We start from the raw sequence: 20783 nt of genomic DNA on the forward strand, positions 1-20783 counted from the left end.
AGGACAGATCCCACTCGCCGTGGAGAGTCGTGCAGAAGTATTTTCCTGCCAAAAGACCACCAACAAGCCTTGCTAGCTGCAAATCATACGGTAAGCATTTTTGGATGCTGCTATGGCCCAGGAGGGACCAGGATGTCGCAAATTGCGTCAGGAGAGAGAGGGGATGTCGAGCAAGACAAGGAGCCCTATCAGCAGCAGGTAGCACCCAGAGAAGTGCCAGAAACAGGCACTACAAGGATGTGTGAAATGGTGCTCACCCGAAGTTACACAAAGGAGTCCCATGTCGCCGGAGACCAACTTAGAAAGTCGTGCAATGCAGGTTAGAGTGCCGTGGACCCAGGCTTGGCTGTGCACAAAGGATTTCCACCGGAAGTGCACAGGGGCCGGAGTAGCTGCAAAAGTTGCGGTTCCCAGCAATGCAGTCTAGCGAGGTGAGGCAAGGACTTACCTCCACCAAACTTGGACTGAAGAGTCACTGGACTGTGGGAGTCACTTGGACAGAGTTGCTGGATTCGGGGGACCTCGCTCGTCGTGCTGAGAGGAGACCCAAGGGACCGGTAATGCAGCTTTTTGGTGCCTGCGGTTGCAGGGGGAAGATTCCGTCGACCCACGGGAGATTTCTTCGGAGCTTCTAGTGCAGAGAGGAGGCAGACTACCCCCACAGCATGCACCACCAGGAAAACAGTTGAGAAGGCGGCAGGATCAGCGTTACAGAGTTGCAGTAGTCGTCTTTGCTACTATGTTGCAGTTTTGCAGGCTTCCAGCGCGGTCAGCAGTCGATTCCTTGGCAGAAGGTGAAGAGAGAGATGCAGAGGAACTCTGATGAGCTCTTGCATTCGTTATCTAAAGTTTCCCCAGAGACAGAGACCCTAAATAGCCAGAAAAGAGGGTTTGGCTACCTAGGAGAGAGGATAGGCTACTAACACCTGAAGGAGCCTATCAGAAGGAGTCTCTGACGTCACCTGGTGGCACTGGCCACTCAGAGCAGTCCAGTGTGCCAGCAGCACCTCTGTTTCCAAGATGGCAGAGGTCTGGAGCACACTGGAGGAGCTCTGGACACCTCCCAGGGGAGGTGCAGGTCAGGGGAGTGGTCACTCCCCTTTCCTTTGTCCAGTTTCGCACCAGAGCAGGGCTAAGGGGTCCCCTGAACCGGTGTAGACTGGCTTATGCAGAATTGGGCACATATGTGCCCCAGAAAGCATTTCCAGAGGCTGGGGGAGGCTACTCCTCCCCTGCCTTCACACCATTTTCCAAAGGGAGAGGGTGTAACACCCTCTCTCAGAGGAAGTCCTTTGTTCTGCCATCCTGGGACAAGCCTGGCTTGACCCCAGGAGGGCAGAAACCTGTCTGAGGGGTTGGCAGCAGCAGCAGCTGCAGTGAAACCCCAGGAAAGGCAGTTTGGCAGTACCAGGGTCTGTGCTACAGACCACTGGGATCATGGGATTGTGCCAACTATGCCAGGATGGCATAGAGGTGGCAATTCCATGATCATAGACATGTTACATGGCCATATTCGGAGTTACCATTGTGAAGCTACATATAGGTAGTGACCTATATGTAGTGCACGCGTGTAATGGTGTCCCCGCACTCACAAAGTCCGGGGAATTGGCCCTGAACAATGTGGGGGCACCTTGGCTAGTGCCAGGGTGCCCTCACACTAAGTAACTTTGCACCTAACCTTTACCAGGTAAAGGTTAGACATATAGGTGACTTATAAGTTACTTAAGTGCAGTGTAAAATGGCTGTGAAATAACGTGGACGTTATTTCACTCAGGCTGCAGTGGCAGGCCTGTGTAAGAATTGTTAGAGCTCCCTATGGGTGGCAAAAGAAATGCTGCAGCCCATAGGGATCTCCTGGAACCCCAATACCCTGGGTACCTCAGTACCATATACTAGGGAATTATAAGGATGTTCCAGTAAGCCAATATAAATTGGTAAAATTGGTCACTAGCCTGTTAGTGACAATTTGAAAGAAATGAGAGAGCATAACCACTGAGGTTCTGATTAGCAGAGCCTCAGTGAGACAGTTAGTCACTACACAGGTAACACATTCAGGCACACTTATGAGCACTGGGGCCCTGGTGAACAGGGTCCCAGTGACACATACAACTAAAACAACATATATACAGTGAAAAAATGGGGGTAACATGCCAGGCAAGATGGTACTTTCCTACACAACCCCCCCCCAAACGAAGGACAATAAGACTAGCCATGACCTGATGAGTCTTCATTGTCTAAGTGGAAATATCTGGAGAGTCCATCTGCATTGGAGTGGCTACTCCCAGGTCTATGTTCCACTTTATAGTCCATTCCCTGTAGGCATATGGACCACCTCAACAATTTAGGATTTTCACCTTTCATTTGTTTTAGCCAAAGTAGAGCTTTGTGGTCTGTCTGAACAATGAAGTGAGTGCCAAACAGGTATGGCCTTCTTCAGAGCCCAGACCACAGCAAAGGCCTCCCTCTCTATGGCAGACCAACGCTTTTCTTTAGGGGTCAACCTCCTACTAATAAAAGCAACAGGTTGATCCTGGCCCTCAGAATTAAGTTGTGATAGGACTGCCCCTACTCCTAATTCAGATGCATCAGTTTGGACATAGAATTTTTTAGAGTAACAAGGGCTTTTCAGGACAGGTGCAGAGCACATGGCCTGCTTCAGCTCCTCAAAAGCTTTCTGACAGTTTGCTGTCCATAATACCTTTTTAGGCATTTTCTTGGATGTGAGGTCATTAAGAGGGGCTGCAATGGAGCCATAGTTCTTAATGAACCTCCTGTAATACCCAGTGAGGCCTAGGAAGGCTCTCACCTGAGTCTGAGTAGTAGGGGGAACCCAATCAATAATTGTTTGGATTTTCCCCTGAAGTGGTGCAATCTGTTCCCCACCAACAAGGTGTCCCAGATAAACCACCTTACCCTGCCCTATCTGGCACTTTGAAGCCTTGATAGTGAGGCCTGCCTTTTGCAGGGCCTCCAAAACTTTCCATAGGTGGACCAGGTGATCACCCCAGCTGGAGCTAAAGACAGCTATATCGTCCAAATATGCTGCACTGAAAGCCTCCAGCCCTTGCAGGACTGTGTTCACCAACCTCTGAAAAGTGGCAGGTGCATTTTTCAATCCAAAAGGCATTACAGTGAACTGGTAATGTCATCCAATGGTTGAAAATGCAGTTTTAGGTTTAGCATCTTCTGATAATTTGATCTGCCAATACCCTGCAGTCAAATCAAAAGTGCTTAGATACTTGGCAGATGCCAGTGTATCTATGAGCTCATCTGCCCTGGGTATAGGGTGAGCATCAGTTTTGGTTACCAGGTTGAGACCTCTGTAGTCTACACAAAACTGCATTTCCTTCTTTCCATCTTTGGAATGGGGTTTTGGTACAAGTACCACAGGAGAAGCCTATGGACTTTCAGAGTGCTCAACCACTCCTAGTTCTAACATTTTCTGCACCTCTTGCTTTATGCAGTCCCTGACATGGTCAGGCTGCCTATAGATCTTACTTTTGACAGGCAAGCTGTCTCCAGTATCTATAGTGTGCTCACACCAAGAAGTGGTACCTGGCACAGTAGAGAAGAGTTCAGAGAATTGATCTAGGAGATTTATGCAATGGTCTTTCTGCTCAGCAGTAAGACAATCAGCCAAAACTACACCTTCCACAAGAGCATCTTGTTCTGTGGAAGAGAAGAGATCAGGTAGAGGATCACTGTCTTCTTCCTGTCCCTCATCAGTTGCCATGAGCAGGGTGAGATCAGCCCTGTCATAGTAGGGTTTCAGGCGATTGACATGGAGCACCCTAAGGGGACTCCTGGCAGTGCCTAAGTCAACCAAGTAGGTGACTTCACCCTTTTTCTCAACAATTGTGTGGGGCCCACTCCATTTATCTTGGAGTGCTCTTGGGGCCACAGGCTCCAAGACCCACACTTTCTGCCCTGGTTGGTACTGAACCAAAACAGCCTTCTGATCATGCCATTGCTTCTGGAGCTCTTGGCTGACCTGAAGGTTTTTACTGGCCTTTTTCATATACTCAGCCATCCTTGATCTGAGGCCAAGCACATAATCCACAATATCTTGTTTTGGAGCTTTTAAAGGTTGTTCCCAACCCTCCTTGACAAGTGTGAGTGGACCCCTAACAGGGTGTCCAAAAAGAAGTTCAAAGGGGCTGAAGCCCACTCCTTTCTGGGGTACCTCCCTGTAGGCAAAAAGGAGGCATGGTAGAAGGATGTCCCATCTCCTGCGGAGTTTTTCAGGGAGACCCATAATCATGCCTTTGAGAGTTTTGTTAAATTCTCCACCAGTCCATTTGTTTGTGGATGATAGGGTGTAGTGAACTTATAAGTCACACCACACTCCTTCCACATGGCCTTTAAGTATGCAGACATGAAATTGCTTCCCCTGTCTGATACTACTTCCTTTGGGAAGCCCACCCTGGAAAATATTCCCAGGAGGGCCTTTGCCACTGCAGGAGCTGTAGTGGTCCTTAAAGGAATTGCTTCAGGATAGCTTGTGGCATGGTCCACTACCACCAAGATAAACCTATTGCCTGAAGCAGTAGGAAGGTCAAGGGGGCCAACTATGTCAACCCCTACCCTTTCAAAGGGAACCCCAACCACAGGCAGTGGAATAAGGGGTGGTGCCTTTGGGGTGCCACCTGTCTTGCCACTGGCTTCACAGGTTTCACAGGACTTACCAAAATCTTTTGTGTCCTCAGACATCCTAGGCCAATGAAACAAGGGAACAAGTCTGTCCCAAGTTTTCATTTGTCCCAGATGCCTAGCTAGGGGAATGTCGCGTGCAAGAGTTAGGAGGAACTTTCTGTACTCCTGAGGAATCACTAATCTCCTGGCAGCTCCAGGTTTAGGATCCCTTGCCTCAGTGTACAAGAGGTTGTCCTCCCAGTGAACTCTGTGAGAGTCACTAACATCCCCATTAGCCTGTTTGACAGCTTGCTGTCTTAGACCCTCTAATGTGGGACAGGTTTGCTGTGCCACACTCAGCTCCTCCCTGGCAGGCCCCCCTTCACCCAAAAGCTCAGCAGTGTCTGCTTCAAGCTCCTCTGGTGTAGGTTCTGCACAGGGAGGGAATTCTTCTTCCTCAGAAGTTGAATCCACTGTAGAGGGAGGGATAGTAGGAAGTGGTTTGCTTCTACTAGCCCTAGCTTTAGGGAGCACTTGGTCCATTGTTCCAGGATCCAAGCTTCCCTGTCCTTTTTGCTTTTTGGCCTGAGCCCTGGTTAAAGCAAAAATATGCCCTGGGATGCCCAGCATTGCTGCATGGGCCTCCAACTCCACATCTGACCAAGCTGATGTCTCCAAATCATTTCCTAGTAGACAGTCTACAGGTAAATCTGTGGCTACCACAACTTTCTTTGGACCAGTAACCCCCCCCCCAGTTGAGATTTACAACAGCCATGGGGTGGCTAAGTGTGTTGTTGTGAGCATCGGTTACTTGGTACTGGTGACCAAGTAGGTGTTGTTCAGGGTGGACCAGTTTCTCTACGACCATAGTCACACTGGCACCAGTGTCCCTGTAGGCCTGAACCTCAATACCATTTATTAGGGGTAGCTGCTCGTAATTATCCATATTAAGGGGACAAGCAACTAAGGTGGCTAAATCAATAGCCCCCTCAGAGACTAACACAGCCTCTGTGGTCTCCCTAACCAGACCAACCCCAACTAAGTTACCAAAAGTGAGCCCAGCTACTCCCTTGGATTGGCTATTAGTAGGTTTGCTCCCACCACCACTGCTATTAGTAGGGAGACTAGGTGTAGCAGTAGGGGTTGTAGTGGTAGGAGGCTTGGTGCCTTTCTTTGGACAACTGAGATCTGTTGTCCAATGGCCTTTTACTTTACATAAACAGCACCATGGTTTCTTTTCTTTGTTTTGATTAAAGGAGGATTTGGACCCACCACCCCCACCAGAGTGTTTTTGTGGGCCTGATGAAGACTCATTTTTAGATTTTTCCCCACCCTTGTCAGAAGACTTACCATCCTCCTTTTTGTTGCCATCTTTGTCACCCCCTGTATGAACTTTTCTGTTCACCCTTGTTCTGACCCATTTGTCTGCCTTCTTTCCCAATTCTTGGGGAGAGGTCAGATCAGAGTCCACCAAGTACTGGTGCAACAAATCAGACACACAATTATTAAGAATATGCTCTCTCAGGATCAAGTTATTCAGGCTTTCAAAATCAGTAACTTTACTGCCATTTAACCACCCCTCCAAGGCCTTCACTGAATGGTCAATGAAATCAACCAAGTCTTGTGAAGACTCCTTTTTGGTCTCTCTGAACTTTATGCTGTATTGTTCAGTGGTTAAGCCATAACCATCCAGGAGTGCATTCTTAAGAACTGTAAAATTATTGGCATCACTTTCTTTCACAGTAAGGAGCCTATCCCTACCTTTTCCACTAAATGATAGCCATAGGATAGCAGCCCACTGCCTTTGAGGGACATCCTGTACAACACAGGCCCTCTCAAGTGCAGCAAACCACTTGTTAATGTCATCCCCCTCCTTATAAGGGGGAACTATCTTATGCAGATTCCTGGAATCATGCTCTTTTGCAGGATGACTATGGGGAATACTGCTGCTGCCACCATGGGTTTCTAAACCCAACTTCTGTCTTTCCTTCTCTAGTTCTAAAGACTGTCTATCCAAATCCAGCTGTTGCTTTTTAAGCTTCAGTCTGGTTTGTTCCACCCTCAACTTATTGAGTTCCCTTTCTAACAATCTGTCATCAGGGTTGGTGGAAGGGACATTCCTAGATACAGAGGTATGATGGGAATGAACAGAAGGAGACCTGTCCCTTACAGAGGGCACCCTAACAGCTTGGCTGACAGTGTAATGTGAGAGCACATCATCTGTATGATGTGACTCCACCTCAGTACCAACTATGCTAGACTGTCTAGTAATGGGCAGGCTAAGAAGTTTCTTTCCTGAACCTTTTCCTGGGGGAGTCCCTGGATCAGATTGGGAACCATTAGCTACTTTTTCAACAGATGGGGCACTTTTAGCCTTATCTTGTTCTCTAAGCATGTTTAGTAACAATTCCAAGGAAGGATTCTTCCCTACACTCAAACCTCTCTCTATGCAGAGACTCCTTGCTCCTTTCCAGCTAAGGTGATCATATGCAATCTTAGACAGGTCAACATTTTGGCCTGTGCCAGACATATTTAGAGAGAGTTAAAGTGATAGAAAAAGAGAAAAAAGTTTTCAGAACTTTTTAGAAAGACAGTAAAAAAAACTTTTTAAACTTTTAAGAACTTTTTGAAAGTTTAGAAGTACTTTTCAGCACTTTAGAAAAGAGTGAAAAGAGGAAATGCAAAACTTTTTAGTTATGTGTACACACACTGAACTTGTTTTGTATATTTTTCTCTTATGAAAAGTACAATGACAAGAGTGGTAAGTAGTCTCAAAGCACTTATCCCACCGCTGCACAACCAATGTAGGAGGCTGGACTGGCTTGTAGTGAGTACCAAGGGGTACTTGCACCTTGCACCAGGCCCAGTTATCCCTTATTAGTGTATAGGGTGTCTAGCAGCTTAGGCTGATAGATAATGGTAGCTTAGCAGAGCAGCTTAGGCTGAACTAGGAGACGTGTGAAGCTACTACAGTACCACAAGTGTCACTTGCACAATATCATAAGAAAACACAATACACAGTTATACTAAAAATAAAGGTACTTTATTTTTATGACAATATGCCAAAGTATCTTAGAGTGTACCCTCAGTGAGAGGATAGGAAATATACACAAGATATATGTACACAATACCAAAAATATGCAGTATAGTCTTAGAAAACAGTGCAAACAATGTATAGTTACAATAGGATGCAATGGGGACACATAGGGATAGGGGCAACACAAACCATATACTCCAAAAGTGGAATGCGAACCACGAATGGACCCCAAACCTATGTGACCTTGTGGAGGGTCGCTGGGACTATTAGAAAATAGTGAGAGTTAGAAAAATAGCCCTCCCCAAGACCCTGAAAAGTGAGTGCAAAGTGCACTGAAGTTCCCCAAAAGACAAAGAAGTCGTGATAGAGGAATAATGCAGGAAAGACACAAACCAACAATGCAACAACGGTGGATTTCCAATCTAGGGTACCTGTGGAACAAGGGGACCAAGTCCAAAAGTCACAAGCAAGTCGGAGATGGGCATATGCCCAGGAAATGCCAGCTGTGGGTGCAAAGAAGCTTCTACTGGACAGAAGAAGCTAGAGACTTCCCCTTTGGAGGACGGATCCCTCTCGCCGTGGAGAGTCGTGCAGAAGTGTTTTCCCGCCAAAAGACTACCAACAAGCCTTGCTAGCTGCAAATCGTGCAGTAAGTGTTTTTGGATGCTGCTATGGCCCAAGAGAGACCAGGATGTCGCAAATTGCGTCAGGAGAGAGAGGGGAAGTCGAGCAAGACAAAGAGCTCTCTCAGCAGCAGGTAGCACCCAGAGAAGTGCCAAAAACAGGCACTACAAGGATGCGTGAAACGGTGCTCACCCGAAGTTACAAAAGGAGTCCCACGTCGCCGGAGACCAACTTAGAAAGTTGTGCAATGCAGGTTAGAGTGCCGTGGACCCAGGCTTGGCTGTGCACAAAGGATTTCCACTGGAAGTGCACAGGGGCCGGAGTAGCTGCAAAAGTCGCGGTTCCCAGCAATGCAGTCTAGCGAGGTGAGGCAAGGACTTACCTCCACCAAACTTGGACTGAAGAGTCACTGGACTGTGGGAGTCACTTGGACAGAGTTGCTGGATTCGGGGGACCTCGCTCGTCGTGCTTAGAGGAGACCCAAGGGACCGGTAATGCAGCTTTTTGGTGCCTGCGGTTGCAGGGGGAAGATTCCGTCGACCCACGGGAGATTTCTTCGGAGCTTCTAGTGCAGAGAGGAGGCAGACTACCCCCACAGCATGCACCACCAGGAAAACAGTTGAGAAGGCGGCAGGATCAGCGTTACAGAGTTGCAGTAGTCGTCTTTGCTACTATGTTGCAGTTTTGCAGGCTTCCAGCGCGGTCAGCAGTCGATTCCTTGGCAGAAGGTGAAGAGAGAGATGCAGAGGAACTCTGATGAGCTCTTGCATTCGTTATCTAAAGTTTCCCCAGAGACAGAGACCCTAAATAGCCAGAAAAGAGGGTTTGGCTACCTAGGAGAGAGGATAGGCTACTAACACCTGAAGGAGCCTATCAGAAGGAGTCTCTGACGTCACCTGGTGGCACTGGCCACTCAGAGCAGTCCAGTGTGCCAGCAGCACCTCTGTTTCCAAGATGGCAGAGGTCTGGAGCACACTGGAGGAGCTCTGGACACCTCCCAGGGGAGGTGCAGGTCAGGGGAGTGGTCACTCCCCTTTCCTTTGTCCAGTTTCGCGCCAGAGCAGGGCTAAGGGGTCCCCTGAACCGGTGTAGACTGGCTTATGTAGAATTGGGCAAATCTGTGCCCAAGAAAGCATTTCCAGAGGCTGGGGGAGGCTACTCCTCCCCTGCCTTCACACCATTTTCCAAAGGGAGAGGGTGTAACACCCTCTCTCAGAGGAAGTCCTTTGTTCTGCCATCCTGGGACAAGCCTGGCTTGACCCCAGGAGGGCAGAAACCTGTCTGAGGGGTTGGCAGCAGCAGCAGCTGCAGTGAAACCCCAGGAAAGGCAGTTTGGCAGTACCAGGGTCTGTGCTACAGACCACTGGGATCATGGGATTGTGCCAACTATGCCAGGATGGCATAGAGGGGGCAATTCCATGATCATAGACATGTTACATGGCCATATTCGGAGTTACCATTGTGAAGCTACATATAGGTAGTGACCTATATGTAGTGCACGCGTGTAATGGTGTCCCCACACTCACAAAGTCCGGGGAATTGGCCCTGAACAATGTGGGGGCACCTTGGCTAGTGCCAGGGTGCCCTCACACTAAGTAACTTTGCACCTAACCTTTACCAGGTAAAGGTTAAACATATAGGTGACTTATAAGTTACTTAAGTGCAGTGTAAAATGGCTGTGAAATAACGTGGACGTTATTTCACTCAGGCTGCAGTGGCAGGCCTGTGTAAGAATTGTTAGAGCTCCCTATGGGTGGCAAGAAATGCTGCAGCCCATAGGGATCTCCTGGAACCCCAATACCCTGGGTACCTCAGTACCATATACTAGGGAATTATAAGGGTGTTCCAGTAAGCCAATGTAAATTGGTAAAATTGGTCACTAGCCTGTTAGTGACAATTTGAAAGAAATGAGAGAGCATAACCACTGAGGTTCTGATTAGCAGAGCCTCAGTGAGACAGTTAGTCACTACACAGGTAACACATTCAGGCACACTTATGAGCACTGGGGCCCTGGTGAACAGGGTCCCAGTGACACATACAACTAAAACAACATATATACAGTGAAAAAATGGGGGTAACATGCCAGGCAAGATGGTACTTTCCTACACCTATTCACTATAAAAGTTAAAAACAGGCAGGCAACAAAATATCAGTGGTGTTTAGGAATAACCTGTGAAATCCCAGAACATTCTCATAGACAAGGGGTAGCAAAATAAAACAAGAACACTCATTACATTTGTCAATGGATGCATTAACCCACCAATATCCCAAAAGAAAAACCATTAAACATATATAATTACACGAAACAAAATGGAATATCCATTCTAGAGTTAAGGACTTCTTCCAAAGATTGCTGACCATGGAGTGCACATCCTAACAACTGCAGCTGGTGTATCCCAAATGTACATGAAGCTCTTTATCCAGATTCAGTCCTCCGGGATACCTGCTCCCGAGATTGATTATGTATTCAGATTCCAGCCTCCATGAAGTCTTTTCTCTGTCCCCTCCTCTGGCAGTTAAAGGCACCCTGCCAATACCAAAATAGGAAATCTTTTCAGTACTTGATTCATGCACCTTGTGCCAGTGCCTTGCCACCGGGTAGGAAGGATCATTGTGTGCAATAGCTCTATAGTCTTCCAGAATTCTCTTTTTGACAGGGAAGATTGTACTTCCCAAATAGTTCAAGCCACACGGGCAAGCCAGGACATGGACCACATAATCACTGTTGCAGTGAATACGCTGATTTATTTATGCATCACGGCCAGTCGGTCATGGGAATGTACTTCTGTTCACACTATACCTACATGCTTTGCACTTTCCACACTTAAAAAAGCCCTTTTGTCCCCACAACCAATTGCTGCTGCTTCTTTGATTAAAATGGCTACTAACCAAAATATCTTTAAGGGAGCTGCTCTTTCTGTATGTAATCACTGGGTGTGATGTTACCAAATTCCCAATTACTTGATCTGATTTGATCAAATACCAATATTTATTCAAAATATATCGAACTTTCTTGGATTCATTATAAAAGGTGGTAATCAACCGACTCACATTGCTGTTTTCATCCTTCCTATTTTTGTCCTTTGACATCAAAAGGCTCTCTTTAGGAATCACCTTTACTTTTTCCACTGCCCCTTTGCTTACATTCCTAGAATATCCCCTAGCCCTAAATCTTTTGGTCATGGCAGCTTGGTCCAATTCATAGGCTTCTACTGTACTACAGTTTCTCCTAGCGCTTAGCAATTCCCCATAGATGTTCCACTTGAGTCTAGTAGGGTGATGACTCTGAGCATTGAAAATACTATTGCCAGAAGTTTCCTTTCTAAAAAGGCTGTTCGATGCTATCCCATTCTCTACTTTAATCAAAATGTCCAAGAAATCAATCTCAGATTCATGTATTCTGCTGGTAAATTTCAGATTCAGATTATTATTGGAAATAAATCCAGAAAAGCAGGCAACTTGTCATGTGGACCTTCGTAAATCATTAATATGTCATCAGTATAACGTGTTCAAAACACCAAGGCCCATATTTATACTTTTTACGATTCCCACCAACCCATGAAAATACAGGCATAGCTTGGCGCAAAGCAACTTCCCAAAGCAGTCCCGGTGAGTTGCCTATACCACTGCTCACCAAAAACAAAAAAAGTATTCTCAAGGCAGAACCTCAGCATCTGCAAAACCATCATTGAATGGTCATACAAATACAGAGATCTGTCTAAAAAAATGTCTATGGTCTTGCATGGGTAAAACTTCAACCTAACTACCTCACTATAATGTCCCTGTAACCTTTGTTTTTGTTCAGTGAATTTCTATGGTTTTTTAAGCGGGTCCTGCACTCGCTTGCTTGCACCAGCCCGTGGGTGGAAGATATCGGGAAACGCAGGAGAGTTTGTACATATATATATATATATATATATATGTATATAGAGATATATATATATATATATATATATACCTATATATATATATAATAAATATATTACCTAGTGGCCGTTGCCACTAGGTAGTCATAGTTAGGACCATTTTGTCCATAGAAAACATGTTTTTGGCTTGCCTCTATCTTTGGCACCGTTTGGCGAATCTTCACGAACTTTTCCAAAAGAAGGACCCCAGTGATTCTGGTTGTGCACAGAAAGTTTTGGGGTGATCCATCAAACAGGAGCTGAGAAAAAGGGGGGGTCAAAAAAGTTGTGTTTCCCATGTAAATTCCAAGAGGACCCTTAGACACAACTACAGCCTGAACCACTGGACGGAATTACAACAAATTTGACAGAAAGCTAGCTTTCGGTACTCAGATTACGTCTTTGCTTATTCGGTGTAAATCCGTTCAGTAGTTTTTGAGAAGTTAAAGGAAATCCAGATTTGTACATCTGTGATTGCGAAGACTTTGCGAATAGTGATGAGCTCGTGCAGGGAAATGCACAACTGTGATTGGTTGCTGACACTTCAAACCAGGAAGTGTTGGCAGCTATCTTGGGACTCGGATTGAGCACAGTCCCACTAAAAAGTGAAACGAAAGGGAAGGGGATATGGTAGAGTTACCCTCACCCCTTAGCTCTGGTACTGGGATCCCAGAGGGACCACACCAGAGCAAAAAATATATATATTTTTTAATTCCCTTGAATTCTTGACTTCATCGCAAATTTGTGGGAAAGCAACAAAAATAAGTGTAGGCTCCCACACTTGTTTTTGTCATAAGCCTCAGGGTGGGCCAGGTCTCCTGGCACCCCCTCAGCCCCAGGGACCACCACCTTCCTTGGGCTGTTGTTAAATCTATGCAGGGGCGTGCACCCCCCCCAAGCCCCAGGGACTTGGGGGGGTATCATTTGCAGGGGTCATGTGGCCCCACACTCAGCCCCTGGGGCCACCACCTCGTGGGGCTATCATTTGAATCTATGGGGAGGCATGTGGTCCCCCCACAGGCCTGTGGAGCACCACCTCCCTGGGGCTATAATATAAATCTATGGGCGGCACATGGCCCCCTTGGAAACCCTAGTACCACTCCTCCCCAGAGCTATAATTTAAAGCTATGCACGGGGCCAAGCGCCCCCCTGCAGCCCTGGGGACCACGACCTCCCCGGGGCTATAATTGACATCTATGGGGGAGCACACAGCCCCGCCCACAACCCCAGGGGCCCATTCACCTCCCAGGGGTGTTACTGTAATGATGAGTGGGGACGACCACCTCCCTGGGGCAAACTGTTAAAAAGAGAAAGGGGGTCTGTTTCAGACCCCTCACAGCCTGGGTACCACCACCTCCCCAGGGCTATGCACATTGGAGGGGAGCCGCAGAGACATCCTTGTGGAGCCACTGATGGCCTTGGGGACCGCCACTCCCTAGGGCCGGCTCCTGCTATGATCCGGCGTGCCCACCCCCAGGACATAGCTGTTTGCTGTGGCTTGGCTGCAGCTTTGAAGGTGGCGCCAAGCCACAGCAAACATTCTGGTCCAATGAAGGGAGAGCTGGCAAACAGCTCTCCCTTCTTTGAAGCAGAGGTTTCCACAAGAAGTGGGGAGCCAACTGCGACTGTGGGGGCCTTTAGGCTCCCCCCATGGTCCCCAACATTGTGACTGGGTGCCCTGAGGGACCCATTACAACTTCATTGGTAATTGCTGGGGCAAAAATGCTACATTTGTATTCTCAACCTACTTGGAAGGAGGCCTTGGGTGGGCTAATGGTGTGTGCCGCTTTACAAAAACCCTGATGAAAGACATTGCACATCTATCTATCTATCTATCTATCTATCTATCTATCTATCTATCTATCTATCTATCTATCTATCTATCTATCTATCTATCTATCTATCTATCTATCTATCTTTCTGTATGTCTGTCTGCCTGCCTGTCTGCTTGTCTGCCTGTCTGCCTGCCTCCCGGCCTTCCTGTCTGCCTGTGTGTATGTCTAGCTATCAATTGGTTTGTCTGTCTTCCACAAAATGCCAGGTCACCTAAATGTGTGTGGCTTTAGGTGAGCTGGCTTTGCATAGAATCCTGGGAGAGTGTGTGCTGGCCCCACTTTGCATTATTTATCAGGGGTTCTGTGCTACTTTGCAACTTGTATCTGTCGTTTATAACCCTTCTTCTGAGGGGAAAATGTGAAAAAAGTAATTCAAATATGACTGGCACCTCAGACACACTCCCTAAACAGACAGGAACGATCCTAGCAATAAGAATGGTTGGCTTCCTATCCATCCGTTTGTCCACCTGTCTGTCTGCTTTGGGCCTCCCTCATACCACAGGCCTCTTTGGTCGCACGGCGCATGCTCAGAGACACCAAGACAGATGTAGTATTATTGTTCACGGCTGTGTCTTACAGGCGAAGTCTACATTGAGCTGCATTTCCTCATCATCGGAGCGGTGGGGATCAGTCTGGTGTCAGCGGTGATCGCCTTCCTTGTGTCCTGCTGCTTCATGAGAGGGTGCAAAGGTAAGGGACACCTAATCTTTATTGTACAACCTGCTCCAGAATTCACTCAGGACTGTGAGCGATGGAACCTTCATTCTTCATGGTCACTCTACACCCGAACCACTCTGAGGTATGAGGGGTGGAGCCATCAATCTTAATGGTCACCTTACGCTGGAACCCACTCTGAGGTGTGAGACATAGAGTCATCAATCTTCATGGTCACCTTACGCTGGAACCCACTCAGGTTTGAGAGATGGAGCCATCAATCTTCATGGTCACTCGGATCTGGAACCCACTCTGAGGTGTGAGAGATGGAGCCATCATTTGTGATGGTGCAGACTATACTAGGACTCAGTCTGGGGTGTTAGGGATGAAACCATCATCCTTCATGGTCACTCTGCGCCAGAACCTACTCTGAGGTGTGAGGGATGGAGCCATCATTCTTCATTGTCACTCCACACTGGAACCCTCTCTTAGGTGTGAGGGATGGGGGCCATCATTCGTCATGTTCAATCTGCTCCACAACTCTCTCCTAGATGTGAGAGATGTAGCCATCATTCCTCATGGTACAGACTACACTAGGACTCAGCCTGGGGTGTTAGGGATGGAACCCTAATTTTTCATGGTCACCCCACTCCAGAACGGACTCCGAAGTCTGAGGGATGAAGCCTTAATTTTATGTGGTACAGACTACACTAGAACCCACTCTTGAACACAAGGGGTGGATCCTTCACTCTTCTAGGTCACCCTGCCCTGAGCCCACCCAGGAGTGTGAGTGATGGAACCTTCATTGTTCATGGTCACTCTACTCCAGAACCCACTCTGAGGTATGAAGGATGGAGCCATAATTTTTCAAGTTCACTCTGCTCCAGAACCCACTCTGAGGTGTGATAGATGGAGCCATCATTCTTCATGGTACAGACTACACTAGTACTCAGTCTGGGGTTTTAGGGATGGAACCCTCATTTTTCATGGTCACCCGCTCTGGAACTGACCCTGAAATCTGAGCGATGAAACCTTCATTTTTTATGATGCAGACTACACTAGAACCCACTCTTGCATGGGAAGGCTCTCACTCTTCTAGGTCAACCTGTTCCAGAACCCACCCAGGAGTGTGAGTAATGGAACATTCATTCTTCATGGTCACTCTGCTCCAGAACCCAGTCTGAGGGGTGAGGGATGGAGCCATCATTCTTCATGGTCACTCTGCTCCAGAACCCACATTGAGGTGTGAGGGATAGAGCTATCATTCTTGAAGGTACAGACTACACTAGGTTTCAGTCTTCGGTGTTACAAATGGAACCCCCATTTTTCATGGTCACACTGCTCCGGAACTGTCTCTGAAGTCTGAGGGATGCAGCCTTCATTTTGTATGGTACACACCACACTAGAATCCACTCTGGCATGTGAGGGCTGGATCCATCGCTCTTCTAGATCACCCTACTCCAGAAACCACACTGGTGTGCGAAGGGTGGAGGCCTTTTTCTTCATGTTATTGCCTGCTCCAGATCCCATTGTGGAACAAAAGGATTGAGCCTTCTCTCTTCCTGTTCCAATGTCTTTCGAAACCCAGTGTGCGGTGTGAGGGATGTAACAGTAATGTAACTATAACTTGCACCCTCGCCATTACCCCACAGATTGCCGCACTCATGACATTTTTGATAACATCATTATTAATATCAATGTAATATTTGCAGTAAAAGTTTTGACAAAGAAACTGTGCATGCCGGGGCCCCGAGTTATAGTTACCTTAGGGCATGAGTTATAGTTACTTGAGATAAATCTAACTATAACAGGCGACTTTCTATGGTTTGGTATGTTCAAAAGGTGATCCTAACTATAATATCCCTGTAAATTTTGTTTTTTTGAGTGAATTTCTATGTTTTTTAATGTCTATTTCCTAACTATAATGCCCCGGTAAACTTTGTTTTTTCAGTGAATATATATTACCTAGTGGCAGTCGCATGTTTTTACTTGCCTATATCTTTGGCGCCACCTGACGAATCTTCACAAAATGTCCTCAAAAGTTTGCCAGTCATGTCAGCTGCTGTCTGGGAAGTTTTGGGATGATCCGTCCAGGAAGGCGAAGAAAAAGGGGGGTCCCCAAACACTTTTTCCACCATTCATTTTTCTAAAGCCAAGTCCCAGAACAAAATGTAAAAACAACAGAAAAGGGGCTAGGATACAGACACTCTGACCCCTTAGCTGTGGTGGTGGGCTCCCAGAGATACCCCCCCAGGGCATTTTTAATACAAATTGCCGCGATTTGCGGATGATCTGCAGATCTGGTGAAAATTCAACAAGCTTCTGACTTTCGTGTTTTTTAAGCCCCCAGGTGGGCCAATTTCCAGGGGCACTCTTTATGTGAGTGTGGGAGGGCTGCCTGCTTCCCCCCTCCCCCGCAGACCCGGGGACCACCACCTTCCAGGGCAACATTCATGATATATGCAGAGGGGCCTGTGACCCCCCGCACCCGAGGGACCACCACCTCCCCGGGGCAAATTGCTTTAAGTGTGTTGGGGAGGCCGGTGCGGCCCCCCCCACAGACATGGGGATCTCCACGTCCCCAAGGCTTTAATAAAAAAGAAACGGGTCAGTTTTGGGCCCCATTTACCTTTGTGAGAGCACCACCTCCTCTGGGCTATGATTGTTTGATGGGGCCGTGCTGCCTTCCTCAAGGAGCCATTTATGGCCCTGGGGACTGCCACCTCTCCGGGTCGGATCCTGCTATGCCCCGGGTGCCCACCACCAGGACATAGCTGTTTGCTGCGGCTTGGCTTCCACTCTGAAGCTGGCCTCCCCGACAGCCCTTGGGACCACCACCTCCCCAGGGCTATTCCTGACTATGAGTGAGGGCCCCACAGCACTACTACGCCCTGGGGACCACTACATCCTGGGGCAAAATGTTTTTATAATTTGGTGGAGGCCCGGTGACCTCCCCTACAGCCCCATGGACGGCCCCCTCCCCGGGGTGATATATTTAAATACCCTCGGGGCATTACAGAAATTCAGGCGGGGGTGTTCCCACCTCTCCCAGCAGCCCCGGGGAGCACCACCTCACCAGGCAGCTAAGCAATAGCATACAGGGGCCCCACGGCACCCCAACAGTCCTGGGGATCACCACTTCCCCAGAGAAAATGGATGAAAGTACAAAGGGGATCCGTATAGGATCCCCAAGCTCTAGGGACCACCACCCCGGGGCTTCTTCCATTTTGAAGTGGGTCGCACGGCCCCCCTCGAGGAGCCACTGATGGCCCTGGGACCACCACCACCAAGGGCCGGCTCCTGCTATGTCCCAAGGTGCCCACCCCCAGGACATAGCTGTTTGCTGTGGCTTGGCTGCAGCTTTGAAGATAAAATTTTCTGACAGCGGACCTGTCAAGCAGAAAGCGTGGGTGTGAGTTATAGTTACCTTAGGGCTTGAGTTTAGTTACTTGAGATAACTCTATCTATAAGTGGTGAATTTCTATGGTTTGGTACTTTTAAAATGTGAGCCGAACTGTAACATCCCTATAACCTTTGTTTTTTCAAGTGATATAAATATAACCTACTAGTGGTCACCGGTAGGTAGTTATTTATGGTTAGGGCCAGATGTTTCATGCATTTTACCAGTCTCAAACGGCCCAATTCTGCGAATGCATTTTGGTATGTATGAATTCCTAATTGCAATGTGGTGACGTTCCCGAATTGCAACTTGGAATTGCAAATATATACCAATTCGGTATTAGGAAGGGGCACGTTGAGGGTATGTACGAATGTTTTGTGACCAAAATGCGGTTGCAAAACATTTGCATTTTTCCACCTACTTTAAGTAGGTGGTAACCCATTCGCAAATGGGAAGGTGTCTCCAAGGGTCCCCTTCACCTTTGTGAAAGTTTGTGAAAATATTTTGTAGGAACAGGCAGTGGTTCCACGGACCACTGCCTACTCTTAAAAAATAAAAAGCTGAATTTTCATTGTTCTATTTTAAACTCATCCCGTTTTGCTTTAAGAAAAACTGTCTGAAATAAAAAAAAATATTACTTTATTTAAAAGCAATCACAGACATGGTGGTCTGCTGACCCTAGCAGGCCACCATCCATGACATTTCTGCGTTTGCTAATGGTTCGCAAATTGCCATACAGCCACTCACACACCCAGTCACAGACCCACAAAACCACTAACATACCCACTCACAGACCCACACAGCAACTCACACCCACTCATACACCCACTCACACTCATTTCCACTTACACACCCACACAACCATTTACACAGCCACTCACACCCCCATACAATCACTCACAGACCCGAAAAACACTCACACACCCACACGGCCACTCACACACTTACTCACACACCCACACCACTCTCACAACCATTCACAGACCCACACAGCCAGTCACACACTCATACACCTACTCAACCACTCACATACCCCCTCACACACCCAGGTTAAATGGCCATTATAGTTAGGAAATAGCATTAAAATCATAGAAGTTCACTGAAAAAAACAAAGGTTCCAGGCTACGGGCTTTAAATCCAATGCGTTTTCCATAGACTTTTGTATTTCGCATAGCACAAAAAATGGCAGCTAGATTTTTATGAAATTTGGCAGTATTACATATTAAGGGGCATAGATGATTCTGTGGGATACTTCAGGTAATTAGAGTAAGTGAATGTTAAATTATAAGGTTTTTCTTCTCAGTGATATCTTGTAGCACAATCTACTAAAAGTAGCAAAGAAACCCAAAAAATAAACTAGACTGCATATGGATAGTTTCAGATTTAATACATGAGCAACTGAAATAACTATTTATGGTTACATGCTAATGGAAACCTATAAACAAATACATAACAAATAGAATATATCTTAATCTACATAACTTTTCTTTGCATGCTCTCTGGCTAATAAAATAAAACTGGCCAACAAGCCAAAAAAAAAACAACTTTTTTATGCACAGCAATGCAACAAAATTAAACATTGACCTAGCAGTGAGCCACACAAACTACTATCTGGATGGTGTCACAACTGGCCACTTGAAAAAAAAAAAAAAATTATAACAACAATGAATGGCTTTCATTCACTTTTGGCTTCATATATGGCACAGTCCTATTAAAAGTAGCAAGGAAGCCCAAAAGATAAACTAGACTGCCTATGTACAGGAACAACTAAACGAGACATTTATGGTCACATGATCATATAAACCAATAAACAATTACATATCAAATACAATAGATAAAAAGAAAGGTACACCATAAAGGGGCATATTTAAGAAGCCTCTAGCGCCACCTTGTGCCACATTTGCATCATTTTTGTACGCAAATGTGGCCTTAAGGTGGCATTTCCCCCATGCCATATTTATATAGTGGCGTAATGCTTACATTGCACCACTTTGCAAACCCTTGTGCCACATTATGCCTGCGCCAGGCATAATGTATGCAAGGGGGGGTTCCGACGCTAGGAGGCCCGTAAAAACAGAATTCACTGCTCCATTTGTTCCGTAATTTTTAACACCTGCTCAGAGTAGATGTTAAAATGATGCACCCATTAAAATCAATGGGCATCCTTGCATTTTGCTACACTAGCGTCAATTTTTGACACTAGTGTAGCAAAGCGCCATTGTTCTAACTACTGCTATGGTGCCCGTATGTCAAATACGGCGCAACCATGGTGTTGTTAGGTGCCGGAAGGAGGGGGGTGAAAAAGTGGTGCATCAGAGCTGATGCGTTACTTTTTCATAAATCTGGGCCTAAATCTGATTGCCACTCTATAGATAGTAGTCCCAAAGATAGGAATACCTCAGATATTATCTCTCTAATAACTTTCCACCCATTTGACGAATCACCACAAAACTTTTCAGTTCTATAGCATTTTCTACATTTTGAGATGATGCAAATTTTTGTGGATAATCGGGTAAAGTAGTGCAAAGATAAAAGGGTGTCTCAAAATGCATTTTTCCACAATGCATTTTCCATAGACTATTGTATTTGTCGTAGCGCAAAAAAGGCTGAATGGATTTACATGAAATTTGGCAGGATTATACATTATGGTGCAGAGATGATGCAGGGCAAGTATTTTTTAAGGTATAAGGCATTTA

At 46.7% G+C, this 20783-nt stretch overlaps 1 protein-coding gene across 4 annotated transcripts in view; it reads left to right on the top strand.

The window, feature by feature from the left end:
- The window catches only part of LOC138299119 (uncharacterized), a 336990-nt gene that overhangs the window by 265122 nt on the left and 51085 nt on the right, over positions 1–20783 (top strand). For all 4 annotated transcript variants that reach the window (XM_069237158.1, XM_069237159.1, XM_069237161.1 and 1 more), the window contains one exon: positions 14613–14723. In XM_069237158.1, coding sequence (XP_069093259.1) covers positions 14613–14723 — 111 coding nt within the window. The remainder of the gene's footprint in view (positions 1–14612; positions 14724–20783) is intronic.

Source organism: Pleurodeles waltl, chromosome 6, assembly GCF_031143425.1.
Source record: "Pleurodeles waltl isolate 20211129_DDA chromosome 6, aPleWal1.hap1.20221129, whole genome shotgun sequence".
NCBI lineage: Eukaryota > Metazoa > Chordata > Amphibia > Caudata > Salamandridae > Pleurodeles > Pleurodeles waltl.